Here is a 14,380-nt window from a genome sequence, read left to right on the forward strand (position 1 = left end):
CAGACATGCGCACACACACAGTGCGCACACAGGCACGCACACACACATGCAAGGACACACAAAAATACAAACACAGTGTACACATACATACAGGGACACACCAATATACACAAACACACACTCGGCCAGTGGCCAGTCAGGGGCCAGTGTGCTCTGCAAGCTGTGTGCATGTGCTCGGGTGAAATTCAGGTGCCACTCAGCTGATCAGCAGAGCCCCCAGAGGAGGCAGCCTGTGTTACTGGTGGTGCACATCCGCACATGCCTTGGTCCAGCCCCGCACTGGCCAGGGGAGGAGCAAACTGGACTGCTGGGCTGAGCAGGCCCCGCCCCCACAGCAGTGCTGGGCATGCTCCAACTGCGGGCCAGGTACAAAAGCCAGGGAGACAGCTCAGTTGTGGCTGGCCTCGGGGCGGAGGGGCCAACTGCCTCTGCCGCTACAGTCCCCGGGCCGAGCTCGACCGCAGCGCCCGCTGTTGATCCCCTGTCGCTGCGGCCCCAGACCTCGGGCCTGCCAACGTCAGTGCCACCGCCAGCCCAGCGCCAGGCGGGATCTCCGTCGGCCAAAGGGCTGGGGTAGGAAGCAACCTGGGGCAGGAAAAGCCCTGGCGGGCTTGGCACGTTTCGGGGAGAACTCCCCGCTGAGCCAGTGGTAGGAACCGCCCACCACTGATAGGGCCCGGGGTCGGGGCCCGGTGGAGAGGGAGGGCCCGGGCCCCCTACCCGTCCTTCGGACAACTGAGGGATCATTGGAGAAAACGACAGACACGGGGTTTTCCGCCACCGCTCTCCCTTTCTTTTATTTCCCTGGGCTAACTGGCTTGTTCGTCTTTGGCTAAGGATGGAAGAGAGGAGCCAGCAGGGGTAGAATGAATTGTGTACCAGGTCCTGGAAACAAGAGCATCTCCTCCAGATCACCCATCCACACCTGAACTGTTCAAAAGCCTGGATGAGCGAGACCAGCTTCTTAAATTCACCCTATAGTGGCTGCCTATAAAGACACCTAAACCCGGCTTCGTTTAGCCCAGCGAATGCCAAGCCAGGCACCGACGGGACGTTTCCTTCCCTGTGGTCGGACACGAGGGGTGCACAAGGATGTGAGAACCAGGAAGGCTGATCTGTGAATTCACCCCCAACCGTCCCAGTACAAGACAGACGCTTGCGCCAACCAGCAGGGGTCACTGCTCCTCGGGTTTGGCTTGGACAAAGGTGCCCATCTGTTTGGTGTTCGCGTCTCGGAGCTGCGCCAGCTGCCTCTGGCCACGGCGGAGCAGATACTCGATGTGCATCACGTCGGCCCGGGGGATGCTGGCGTTCTTCCGGAACTCGGCCTGGATGCGAGGCAGGAATCCCGGCTTCTCCCGGCCGGCGCGCAGGAACTGCCTGTATAGGCTCAGGACGTGCTTCTGCAGCTTGCTATGCCGGGCCATGGTGCGCCTGGGGAGCCCTCCTAGGCCACGGGGGGCCAGCGCCACGAGGCAGGGGCTGGAAGTGAACAGAGGCGGAGATGTTAGAGCAGCATCTCATTCCCAGACGCGCATGTGCAGGCATTTCCATGCACTTTTCACCCCCACCTGCTAGGGTTACCAGATGGTTTAAAAAAAATACCGAACAGCAGGGGCCGGGGGGGGCGGGACTGGCTGGAAGAGATGGGTTGGGGGGGAACCGGCCGCCGGGAAGCAGGGCTGGCTGGGAGGGGGCTGGAGGGAGCGGGGCTGGCCGGGGGCAACCAGCCGCCGGGAAGCGGGGCTGGCTGGGAGGGGGCTGGAGGGAGCGGGGCTGGCCGGGGGGCAACCAGCCGCCGGGAAGCGGGGCTGGCTGGGAGGGGGCTGGAGGGAGCGGGGCTGGCCGGGGGGCAACCAGCCGCCGGGAAGCAGGGCTAGTTGGGGTGGAGACCAAGAGGTGGGGGAACCGGCCGGCAGCGCTGCAGAGATGTACCAGAGCCTGGGTCGGATTCATCTTTGGTGGGCCCTGGCTCCTAGACCATAGACACACTCCCCCCCCTCCGCCCCCCCCCGGAGGCCCTAGGGAAAATGGCACCCCGGCCCTGTGGACATGGTGCCCTCTCTGTTTCCCTTGGCCCCGTAGGCACTAAGCTCCACTCCTGCCGCCCAACTCCTACAAGGCCCGACGGATTTCTCTGTGGCCCCCGACCCAAAAAAGGATCCCCCCAGCCCTGCGTTAGGGGATACGAGGGAGTCTGGCTGGGACGTAAGTGCAAATAACTCTGCTCTTAGCAGCTCTGAACCGATGGGCTCTGCCCTGTGCCCCAACCAAGAACCCTAACATAAGAACGGCAGTACTGGCTAGCCTGTCTGCTGACAGTGGCCAGCACCAGGTGCCCCAAAGAGGGTTGACCAAAGACAATGATCAAGCGATTTGTCTCCTGCCATCCTTCTCCAGCCTTCCACAAACAGAAGCCAGGGACACTATTTCTATCTCCTGGCTAATAGCCTTTTATGGACCTAACCTCCGTGAAATTATCTAGCTTCTCTTTAAACCCTGTTATAGTTCTAGCCTTCACAGTCTCCTCTGGCAAGGAGTTCCGCAGGTTGACTACACCCTGTGTGAAGAAGAACTTTCTTTTATTAGTTTTAAACCTGCTACCCATTAACTTCATTTGGTGTCCTCTAGTTCTTCTATTATGGGAACTAAAAAATCACTTTTCTTGATTCACCCTCTCCACACCACTCATGATTTTATAGACCTCTATCATATCCCCCCTCAGTCTCCTCTTTTCTAAACTGAAAAGTCCCATCGCTTTAACCTCTCTTCATATGGGACCCGTTCCAAACCCCTAATCATGTTAGTTGCCCTTTTCTGAACCCTTTCCAAGGCCAAAATATCTTTTTTGAGGTGAGGAGACCACAGCTGTACACAGTATTCAAGATGTTGGTGTCCCATAGTTTTATACAGGGGCACCCTGAGGGTACGTCTACACTACAGCGCTAGTTCGAACTAACTTAGTTCGAATTAGTTAATTTGAACTTAGCTAATTCGAACTAACGCATCTAGAACTAAAAACTAGTTCGAATTAGCATTTTGCTAATTCGAACTAGCAAGTCCACATTGAGTGGACTCTGAACACAGCTTAAGGATGGCCGGAAGCAGTGCCGGCAGGGCATCAGAGGAGGACTTAGAGCGTGGAGATGCTGTCTCAGGCTAGCCGAGGGCTGCGCTTAAAGTGTCCCGGCCCCCACCCCGGACAGACAGTTCTCAGGGGTGCCCCGCTTGAAAACCAGTCCTGGCTTGGATTGCCCGGAGTATCCACACTGGGCACATCACACCACTCGGCCATCAGCCCAGCTGCACTTGCCGCAGGCTGGCATCTGGGGAGAGGGGGCAATCGGGGGGCTGCAGGAGAGCTTCCACCCCCAGAAGCCCGCAGAGCCAGCCCAGTCCTCCCCATCGGGGGCTCGTACCCCATTCCTCCCTCACCTCCTTCCACTTACCCTTCCCTAGCCCCCCTTCTTATTGATGTACAAAATAAAGATAATGTTTCTTCCAAAATTGACTCTGTCTTTATTGAACAAAACTGGGGGAGACTGGGAAAAGGAGGTGGGAGAGGGGAAGAGAAAGTCTGGGAGAGGGGAGGGCAACTAACATGATCAGGGGTTGGGAACAGGTCCCAGATGAAGAGAGGCTACAGAGACTGGGACTGTTCAGCTTAGAAAAGAGGAGATGGAGCGGGGACAGGCTAGAGGTCTCTAAAAGCAGGGGTTGGAGAGGGTGCATTGAGAAAAGTTCTTCATGAGTTGCCATAAAGAAGGACTAGAGGAGACCAAAGGAAAGGAATGGGTAGCAGGCTTCAAACTAGTAAGAGAAAGTTGTTCTCCCCCCCGCCCCAAAAAGAGAGAGAGAGAGAGAGAGAGAGAGAGAGAGAGAGAGCGCGCGCGCGAGCAAAGAGTTAACCTGTGGAACTCCTTGCTGCAGGAGGCTGTGAAGGCTACAACTAGAACAGAGTTTAAAGAGAAGTGAGATCAAGCCATGGAGATTGGGTCCATAGAGTAGTCTTAGCCAGGGGGTAGGAGTGGTGTCCCTGCCCAAAGTTTGTGGAAGGCTGGAGAGGGATGGCACGAGACAAATGGCCCAAGAGTCACTGTCTTCGGTCCATCTCCTCCAGGGTCCCTAGGGTTGGCCGCTGTCGGCAGACAGGCTACTGGGCTAGATGGACCTTTGGTCTGACCCAGGACGGCCATTGTAAGCTCAGGGCTCAGGGTCGGGGGTCTCAGTGGACCCCCTTGATTTTCATGCACACCTGCTCCTGGGTGGCCAGGCTGGCAGCTCTCCTGCCCTAGACGGCCACTTTCCTGTGCCTAGTGCAGAGATCGTGGACCAGGAAGGTGCCCGCCTCTTGCGGTCCAGGGCAAGCTCCCGGGAGCCGCCAGCCTGGTCCCGGGAAGAGAGGGTGGGCTGGGGGACATCGGGTGGGTGGCTCTGTGCCGTGCCAGGTGCAGGGTCTGCTGGCTGGGTGCTGGCAGGCTTGCACCTGGCACGGGCACCGTAGCCAGCCCGTGACCCTTTAAGGGGTCCGGGGCCGGGAGGGGGGCATAGAGTTTCCCTGGTGTTGGCCAGAGTGGCCACCAGAGAAACCTGGGGAGGACTACACAGCCCTTAATTCGAACTAGCTAGTTCGAACTAGGCTTAATCCTCGTAAAATTCAAATTCGAACTAGCGGAGCGCTAGTGTAGCGGCTATGAATGTTAGTTCCAACTAACATTGTAGTGTAGATATACCCTGAGTTACCAAACCACATGACACTGCCCATTAAAAACCCACCAGGACTTACCCAGCGTTTATATGCAAAGGTCCCGCACCAGCGGCAGTCATTTCCATGCACTTTTCACCCCCACCTGCCAGGGTTACCAGATGGTTTAAAAAAAATACCGGACACAATTAATCTCAGATGGGGGGGTTGGGGAGAGTGGGGCTGGCTGGAGGAGATGGGGGGGGGGAACCGGCCGCCGGGAAGCGGGGCTGGCTGGGAGGGGGCTGGAGGAGCGGGGCTGGCTGGGGGGGAACCAACCGCCAGGGAGAGGGGCTGTTCGGGGTGGGGACCAAGAGGTGGGGGAACTGGCCGGCAGCGCTGCAGAGATGTACCAGGGCCGGGGGCAGATTCATCTTTGGTGGGCCCTGGCTCCTAGACTATAGCCACGCTCCCTGCCCTTCCCTGCTTGGCCTCTCCCCCCCCGGAGGCTCTAGGGAAATGGCACCCCTGTCCCTGTGGACATGGTGCCCTCTATTTCCCTTGGCCCCCGTGGGCTCCCCAACCCTGCACCCCCTTTGCCACTAAGCTCCACTCCTGCCCCCTATCTCCTACACTGTGCCCGATTTCCCTGTGGCTCTGTGGCCCCCGACCCAAAAAGGGATCCCCAGCCCTGCCTTAGGGGATACGAGGGAGTCTGGCTGGGACGTAAGTGCAAATAACTCTGCTCTTAGCAGCTCTGAACCGAGGGGCTCTGCCCTGTGCCCCACCCAAGAACCCTGAGTTACCAAACCACATGGCAGTGCCCATTAAAAACCCACCAGGACTTACCCAGCGTTTCCATGCAGAGGTCCTGCACCAGCAGCGATCTGCACTGGACAGGAAACCATCCGCCCAGCACGCGCGGGAAATCACAGGAACCCAGCCTGGACGGTCCCATGCCCCAGCCCTGACAGAAGAAAATCAAGGTGTGCTTGAAGTGCCACGCCCACCATCCCTTGGTCCTCTGGGGCATTCGGCACATCCTGCTGGGTGAAAGGGCCGGTCACAGCTCCAGGGTCTGTCACACTTCAGGGCCTTTGCCAGCTCCTATTCACCGGGGTCAGGCAGATAATCGCCCCGAGCTTTCCCAGCACTTTTCAGCATCAGCTCTCAAAGGGGGGCAGCGTGACCCCCATGGGAGCAGGGGAATGTCAAAGAAGGAATGGGGCAGGGCGAGGCAGGCAGCCAACGGCTTCTCCTAATGTTAGCAGTGGGGACACCAAGTTCGGAAGTGAACGGTTAACCAGTAAGCCGGTTATGGTTAACCAGTGGGGGCTGGAGCAGCCCTCCACCAGCCATAGGCAGAGGGCACTCTGGCACGCCACGGGTAGGGTTGCTCAGCAGTCACAGCAGTGTGCCACGGGGGTAGGTGTGGGGGCTGCTCCAAGCCCATCTTTAACACGCAGGGGGACCACTCGCCCTACGCGTCCCATTTAATCGGTTAACTGGTTCAACGTATTGTTTAACTGGTTAGCTAATTAAATGAGATTTTACATCCCTGGCACCAAGGTAGCTAAAAGTAGGGTTGAAGTGGGACTAGCAATTCCAGGATTTTGACTTTTTTTCCTGATCACACACAGTTCTGTAAATAAATTCACGTTTTGTTTAGATTTTAACTATTTTTAAATGTATTACGGTGGATTACGGAAGATAAACTTTAAAGAGACCAAACAAAGAGTCATTTCAGGAATGGAAAACTACATTTTAATGTTCTGAAATGGTGGAGTTTTCTCCTTCCAAACAAAAGGTCGCTAAAATCAGCATTTTCCAATGGAAAAACATCCCCTCTGAAAACTTCCTTCCAGCTCTAGTTAAAACGGCCGTATGTTTGAAGTGTATAATCAACCTGTGGAACTCACAGCCAAAGGATGTTACTGATGGTGAAGAAAAGGGGAGGGAGATCCTCTGTGTCCAGCCTCTCTGATCCCTTCTGGGGAAGCATGGGTGGGAAGAAAGAATTAGACAGAGTTAGACAAACCCGTTCGTCTTGGTTGACTTCATCCTGCTTCAGGAGAGGGCGCTAGACTTGGGGACTCCTCTAGCCAGCCCAACATTTCAATCAATCTTGTCAAGAAACAGAAAAAAAAAACCCAAAACAGGGAGAAACACGTTCCTTGGTTTGTAAACACAGACACAGAGAACAGCTCCTTCCGCTGCGGGGGTGGGAATAAAGAAAATAACCCCTCGCCCCCTCCCCTTCCTATTTGGTCCTAAAGGATGAAGATTTGTGCAGGCTGAGGGGGCAGGACTGATACTCAGGGAACGGGGAGCATCGGGGAGAAGGGAGCAGCTTGCTTACAATCGAGGGGCAACCCCGTGCCTCGGGGCTGGCCCAGCAAAGGCAGGATTTCTGCAGCGAATTCAGACCCCCAAATTCTGTTTCCATTTTCTTTCCTGGCCTCCTGTCAACTCGCTTCCTGCATCTCTAGCATTCCTGGAGACTTTCTAGGACCTTTTGTCTATGGTTTCAACCTTTCCAGAGAGGGGAAGGGCTGTGGGGGCTAGAGGTGCTGGGAGAAAGCTTGAAAGAAGGGGTGGGCATGAGGAAGGCGGAGATGGAGCAAGGCACGTGTAAAGGCACAGGGGCATGAGGGGAACGGGGGCAGAGGGTGGTGAGGGAGTGGGCAAAGTGGGTAGGGGCAGTGAGGGAAGGGGGAGGCACCAAGAGGGTGCAAGGGTAAGGGAAGGTGCAGGTGCCAGGGGAGTCCGGGGGTGAAGCAGAAGGGCAGACACCTGCAGGGGAGGGACCAGCACCAGAGGAGAGAGGCAGGACAGGTGTGTAGAGGGAGGTGTTAGGAAAGGGGATGAGGAGGGGTAGCTCACATGGTCAGAGTGGGGCTACTGGAGGAGTGGGCACAGGGGGGGAGAGAAAGGCTGCTGGAGGGGGCAGGTCTGGGGAAGGCCGAGGGCAGTGAGAAGGGCAGGAGTCAGGGCAGCAGAGGTGGGTGAGGGATTGGGGGGCAGCAGGCACCAGGGGAGCTGATGGAGGAAGGGAAGGAGACAGGGCAGCAGAGGGGAAAGGTAAGTGGTTCATAAGATATTTATGAATAACTTGGGTGTCACACTGACACATCCAAACAAGCCACACTCAGTACTGGTGCACAACACAAAATGTATTGTGCTCATGGGAGGAAACTCTTAGAGGGAACACTTCCCCCAGCCTCCCCACCCCCCGAGTTAATGTCTCACACGTTGGGTTAATGCAATTGCAGGATCGTTGCACGGGGGGGGGTTGGTGAGGGCCAAACTAATCCCTATTGGTAAGAGGATGGTGGGAAAAGTCCTTGGGGAGGGTCACATGACACCTTTTATTTCTGGTCATGTGTCCATATTGCCCTGAAAGTGTTACCTCCAGAGGCTTGGTAATGGGGGATAGGGGGTGTGGCTAATGGGGGTCAGGGGCGTGGCTAATGGGGGTCAGGGGGCGTGGCTAATGGGGGTCAAAGAGTACATTTAAAAACATTCTTTGGGTGCACACCCTAATGAAATGTGCTGCGCACGCCTATGGGCAGAGAGCAGATCCAGTCCTGGGAGCAGGGCTGCAGCCACAGAGTTATAGACGCCGCCCAGAGAGCAGATCCGCATGCTGGGAGCAGGCCTGCAGCTGTAACCCACACACCTGATGTGGGTCACTATCCTATGAAGTATAGTGATAGAAATGTAGCCGTGTTAGTCTGGTGTAGCTGAAACAAAATACAGGACTATGTAGCACTTTAAAGACTAACAAGATGGTTTATTAGATGATGAGCTTTCGTGGGCCAGACCCACTTCCTCAGATCAAATAGTGGAAGAAAATAGTCACAGCCATATATACCAAAGGATACAATTTAAAAAAATGAACACATATGAAAAGGACAAATCACATTTCAGAACAGAAGGGGGATGCGGGGGGATTGTTCTATCTACTTCCCAAGATCCATAAACCTGGGCACCCTGGACGTCCCATCATCTCTGGTATTGGCACGCTCACTACTGGTCTATCCAGCTATGTAGACACTCTTCTCAAACCCTTCGTAACCAATACCCCCAGCTATCTCCGAGACACTACTGACTTCCTAAGGAAACTACAAAACATCGATAACCTCCCCAATAATACCATCCTTGCCACCATGGATGTAGAAGCTCTATATACCAACATCCCACATGAAGACGGATTACAAGCAATTAGAAACACTATCCCAGAGGACACTACTGCCAACCTGATAGCAGACCTATGTAACTTTGTTCTCACCCACAATTATTTCCAGTTTGAGAACAACTTATACCTCCAGATCAGCGGCACAGCCATGGGTACACGCATGGCCCCACAGTATGCTAACATCTTTATTGCTGACCTAGAACAACGTTTCCTCAACTCCCGTCCCCTTTCACCCCTCCTCTACCTATGGTACATCGATGACATCTTTATGATCTGGACGCATGGCCAAGAAACACTGGAGATATTCCACAGAGATTTCAACAACCTATACCCCACCATCAACCTCAGCCTGGACCATTCTACACGAGAGATCCACTTCCTGGACACCACCGTACAAATCAACAATGGAAAATTAGACACCACTCTCTACAGAAAACCCACCGACTCATACAGTTACCTACATGCTTCCAGCTCCCATCCAGAACACACTACACGATCCATCGTCTATAGCCAAGCCCTTCGATACAACCGCATCTGCTCTAATCCCACTGACAGAGACCAGAAGCTTCAGGATCTCTACCAAGCATTTATAAACCTCAACTACCCACCCAGAGAAATAAAAAAGCAAATTGAAAGAGCCAGACGAATACCTAGAAACCATCTACTTCAAGACAGACCCAAGAAAACCAACAATAGAACACCACTTGTCATCACCTACGACCCCCAACTTAAACCTGTCCAACACATTATCAATAAACTACAGCCTATATTGGAACAGGATACCATACTCAAAGGGGCTCTGGGAGACAGACCCATAGTCTCCTATAGACACCCACCTAACCTCAAGATGATTCTTACCAACCACCACAGGACATACCACACTAATACCAACCCTGGTACCTTCCCTTGCAACAAACCCCGTTGCCAGCTTTGTCCACATATTCATTCTGCTGATACCATTATTGGACCTAACCAAGTGAGTTATAAGATCAAGAACACATATTCCTGCGCATCCAGAAATATAATCTATGCTATCATGTGCCGAAAGTGTCCGTCTGCTATGTACATTGGACAAACATCTCAGACACTTCGCCAAAGGATTAATGCCCACAAAACAGATATCAGACAAGATCACAAAGAGAAAACAGTTTCTTGCCATTTTAACCAGAAAGGACACTCTCTCAATGACTTAACCACCTGCATTCTGCTACAAAGACCTTTTACATCTGCACTTGAAAGGGAATCCTCTGAACTGTCATTCATGTTAAAATTCGACACTTTCCAACAAGGACTTAACAAACATTTGAACTATCTCACCCATTACCAAGATAGTTTCCCCAATTAGCACCTCTAATACCATTAACTCACTCTCCCTACCTCTAATATCATCAATTCACAGACACTTACCTTTCTTCCTCCCCGCCCCCCTGCATCCTCCTCCTGTTCTGCAATAAAAATGCAGGACAATGTAGCACTTTAAAGACTAACAAGATGGTTTATTAGATGATGAGCTTTCGTGGGCCAGACCCACTTCCTCAGATCAAAAATGTTCTGCAATGTGATTTGTCCTTTTCATATTTGTTCATTTTTTTTTAATTGTATCCTTTGGTATATATGGTTGTGACTACTTTCTTCCACTATTTGATCTGAGGAAGTGGGTCTGGCCCAGGAAAGCTCATCATCTAATAAACCATCTTGTTAGTCTTTAAAGTGCTACATAGTCCTGCATTTTGCTTCAGAGAATACCAGACACCTAAAATGTCCGGTAATTTCTGCATTTTTCCCCGGCCAGGAGGCGAAAATGCCGGGCACCTGGCAACCCTACAGCACCCGGCCTCCCCCCTCCCAGCTCCCAAAACCCCCGACCCCAGCCCCCATGCTTACCTGGTTCCCCAAGGCTGCCAGCACAAAATGACTGCCAGCCAAAAGACCCAGGGGAAGCAATGCGGTCTTAGTGCTCAACGCTCCCCTATTCCTATCCCTGCACTTAAAGAGGACATGCTGTTTTAATGCTGTTTTATTTTAACTTTTTTGGGCTTAACAAGTCCTCGGAGTCCCCCCCCCCCCTTTTTTTTTTTGTTCAACAACTTTGGTCTCCCCCCAAGGACCCAGGTTTGCTCAGGCTGCACCAGGACTTGGTGCAAAGGCCTGACAGGAGCCAGCAACGGACACAGCAGCCCAGACCCTCTCGCCTCTCCCCAGTGTGGCTGGCAGCTCACAGGGGCGACCCCGCCCTGGGCACGAGGCCTTGGCACCGGCTGTGGGCTCAGGAGAGGGCGGACGTGGGACATAAGCGATGCCGAAGGGAGGGGTGTGGGCATTAGAGGCCACTACCATTGCCCCGCCCCCTTCCCCGCACCTACCCCGCCCCTGTTCTCGGTGGCCACGCCCCCACTCATTCCACTCCCCCCTCCCTCTGCTGCTTGCGCTCCCCCACCCTCACTCACGTTCGCTGGCCTGAGGCTGGGGTTACGGTGCAGGAATGGATGGCTGGGGAGTGGGGCGCGGGAGAGGCTGCGGGTTGCAGGCTCTGAGAGGGGGCTCCGGGCAGCGATGGGAGTTTGGGTGCAGACTCGGAGGGAGTGAACTGTGGGAGGAGGATCCAACAGGAGGATGGGGTTTGGGGTTTGGGGTGGGAGTTGGGCTCCACCCAGGCAGCGCTTATTTCAGATGGCTCCTGGTCAGCAGTGCAGTGGGGCTGAGGCAGGCTCCTGGCCACCCTGGCTTTGCACGGCTCCTGGAAACGGCCGGCACGTCCACCTCCTCGCAGGGGGGGGTCAGACAGCTCTACACCGTGCACTGCCCACGCCCGGAGGCACCGCCTCTGCAGCTCCCATTGGCTGAGATTCCTGGCCAATAGCAGCTGTGAGGCTTGTGCTGGGAGGAAGAGGGGCAGCTTGCGTAGCCTCTCTGATCGCATCTGTGCCGAGGGGATTAGCCTCCTCCTGCCCCCGGCCAGGGCAGACCCTCAGGGAGCTCGGGGGCCGAGAACAGCCCTAGCGCTCGGTGCAGGTACCTGGGCTGGCGGCAGCGTCTCCCTCCTGGGCACCTGCAGCAGCAGGGAACGTTCACAGTAAAGGGAGGAAGGGCCAGGGCTGTGACACTGGCACATGGCCCCGGTCCCATCCCTTAACTCCACCCCACCCTGCTCCCTGCCAGCCGGGCAGTGACCTCAGCGATAACAAAAGCCCCTAATCCCAGCCAGACTCCTCCCCTAATCCCAGCCCCCAGCACCTAATCCCTAATCCCAGCCATCATCCCAACCCCCAGATCCTACCTCTAATACCAACCAGCCCCCCAGACACCTCCCCTAATTCCAGCCCACACCCAGCCTACCACCCAAGTCTCTCACAGAACCCGGGGCTGTTCTGGCCTGTGCCGGCCCAGCCAGCTCCCCTAGACACAGTGATGGGGGGCAGGGAGTCCCTGCCCTGCAGGAGGGGTGTGACAGAGGCTGCTGCCCACACATGCCAGCTGCCCCAGAGCCCCCTCTGCTCAGCACAGCCCCTGGTTCCTGCCCCAGCAGTGGGGTCCAGCTGCTCTGGGTGGGGCAGGTCTGGGCCTCAGGGCCTCACCGGTCACACGCAGCGTCCTGGAGAGGCTCAGGTTGGAATTCAGCAGCTCCTTATTGTCACTCCTGTGCTGGTACCAGCAGGAGATATTCCCAGCGTCCCCTGGGCCGGAGACGCGACGGGTGAGGTGGTAGGTGAATGGCCCGGGGCTGAACACTTGGCTGGCAGCCTCCCGCCCGCCCTTGCAGAAGATAAAGTGGGTCACAGGGGACTCCAGGGACCAGACACCTCATGGTAACAATGGCCCCAGGGACGTGTTCAGAGAGAGCAGGGGAGCCGGCAGGCACCCTGAGGGGAGAAGTGGGAGTGAGAGCCCAGCCAGGGAGCCACAGAGAGACCAGAGTCAGTCTAGTATCGCGTGTACAGCTGGGGGAGAGCTAAGGGTACGTCTACACTACAGAGTTAATTCGAACTAAGCTAATTCGAACTAACGTGTCTAGAACTAAAAACTAGTTCGAATTAGCGTTTTGCTAATTCGAACTAGCATGTCCACATTGAGTGGATCCTGAACAGGGCTTAAGGATGGCCGGAAGCAGTGCCGGCAGGGCATCAGAGGAGGACTTAGAGCATGGAGATGCTGTCTCAGGCTAACCGAGGGCTGCGGTTAAAGGGACCCGACCCCCACCCCAGACAGACACTTCTCAGGGGTGTCCCGCTTGCAAAGCAGTCCTGGCTTGGAGTGCCCGGAGTGCCCACACTGGGCACATCACACCACTCGGCCATCAGCCTGGCTGCACTTGCCGCGGGCTGCCATCTGGGGAGAGGGGGGAATTGGGGGGCTGCAGGAAAGCTTCCACCCCCAGAAGCCCGCAGAGCCAGCCCAGTCCTCCCCATCGGGGGCTCGTACCCCATTCCTCCCTCACCTCCTTCCACTTACCCTTCCCTAGCCCCCGTTCCTGATGTACAAAATAAAGATAACGTTTCTTCCAACATTGACTCTGTCTTTATTGAACAAAACTGGGGAGACTGGGAAAAGGAGGTGGGAGAGGGGAAGAGAAAGGCTGGGAGAGGGGAGGGCAACTAACATGATCAGGGGTTGGGAACAGGTCCCAGATGAAGAGAGGCTACAGAGACTGGGACTGTTCAGCTTAGAAAAGAGGAGATGGAGTGGGGACAGGATAGAGGTCTCTAAAAGCAGGGGTTGGGTGGAGAGGGTGCATTCAGAAAAGTTCTTCATGAGTTCCCATAAAGAAGGACTAGAGGACACCAAAGGAAAGGACTGGGTAGCAGGCTTCAAACTAGTAAGAGAAAGTTGTTCTTCACAAAGCAAATAGTTAACATGTGTAACTCCTTGCTGCAGGAGGCTGTGAAGACTAGAACTAGAACAGAGTTTAAAGGGAAGTGAGATCAAGTCAGGGAGGTTGGGTCCATGGAGTAGTCTTAGCCAGGGGGTAGGAGTGGTGTCCCTGCCCAAAGTTTGTGGAAGGCTGGAGAGGGATGGCACGAGACAAATGGCTTGGTCACTGTCTTCGGTCCATCCCCTCCAGGGTCCCTAGTGTTGGCCGCTGTCGGCAGACAGGCTACTGGGCTAGATGGACCTTTGGTCTGACCCAGTATGGCCATTGTAAGCTCAGGGCTCAGGGTCGGGGGTCTCAGTGGACCCCCTTGATTTTCATGCACACCTGCTCCTGGGTGGCCAGGCTGGCAGCTCTCCTGCCCTAGACGGCCACTTTCCTGTGCCTAGTGCGGAGATCGTGGACGAGGTCCACGATGTCCGCACTAGCCCAGAAAGGTGCCCGCCTCTTGCGGTCCAGGGCAAGCTCCCGGGAGCCAGCCTGGTCCCGGGAAGAGGGGGTGGGCTGGGGGACATCGGGTGGCTGGCTCGAGCCGTGCCAGGTGCAGGGTATGCTGGCTGGGTGCTGGCAGGCTTGCACCTGGCACGGGCACCGTAGCCAGCCCGTGCCCCTTAATGGGGTCCGGGGCCGG

At 55.4% G+C, this 14,380-nt stretch overlaps 1 protein-coding gene across 1 annotated transcript; it reads right to left on the bottom strand.

Moving 5' to 3' along the window:
* Window positions 1-779: 779 nt before the first annotated feature.
* On the bottom strand, window positions 780-5,872 carry SDHAF1 (succinate dehydrogenase complex assembly factor 1). The gene is made up of 2 exons (XM_089770310.1): window positions 5,534-5,872; window positions 780-1,482 (listed from the first exon to the last, which is right to left on the bottom strand). The coding sequence occupies exons 1-2, from the start codon at window positions 5,590-5,592 to the stop codon at window positions 1,176-1,178; spliced, it is 366 nt and encodes a 121-aa protein (XP_089626436.1). The 5' UTR covers window positions 5,593-5,872; the 3' UTR covers window positions 780-1,175.
* Window positions 5,873-14,380: the final 8,508 nt, after the last annotated feature.

Source organism: Pelodiscus sinensis, chromosome 18, assembly GCF_052426305.1.
Source record: "Pelodiscus sinensis isolate ZL-2025 chromosome 18, ASM5242630v1, whole genome shotgun sequence".
Classification (NCBI taxonomy): domain Eukaryota; kingdom Metazoa; phylum Chordata; order Testudines; family Trionychidae; genus Pelodiscus; species Pelodiscus sinensis.

What these genes read in the sequence shown, in the direction of transcription:
- SDHAF1 (XM_089770310.1), bottom strand. Translation starts at nt 5,592, where the DNA reads ATGGTTTCCTGTCCAGTGCAGATCGCTGCTGGTGCAGGACCTCTGCAT. An exon ending in CCTCTGCATGGAAACGCTGG is followed by an intron (nt 1,483 to 5,533) that starts GTAAGTCCTGGT and finishes GTTCACTTCCAG; the next exon opens with CCCCTGCCTCGTGGCGCTGG.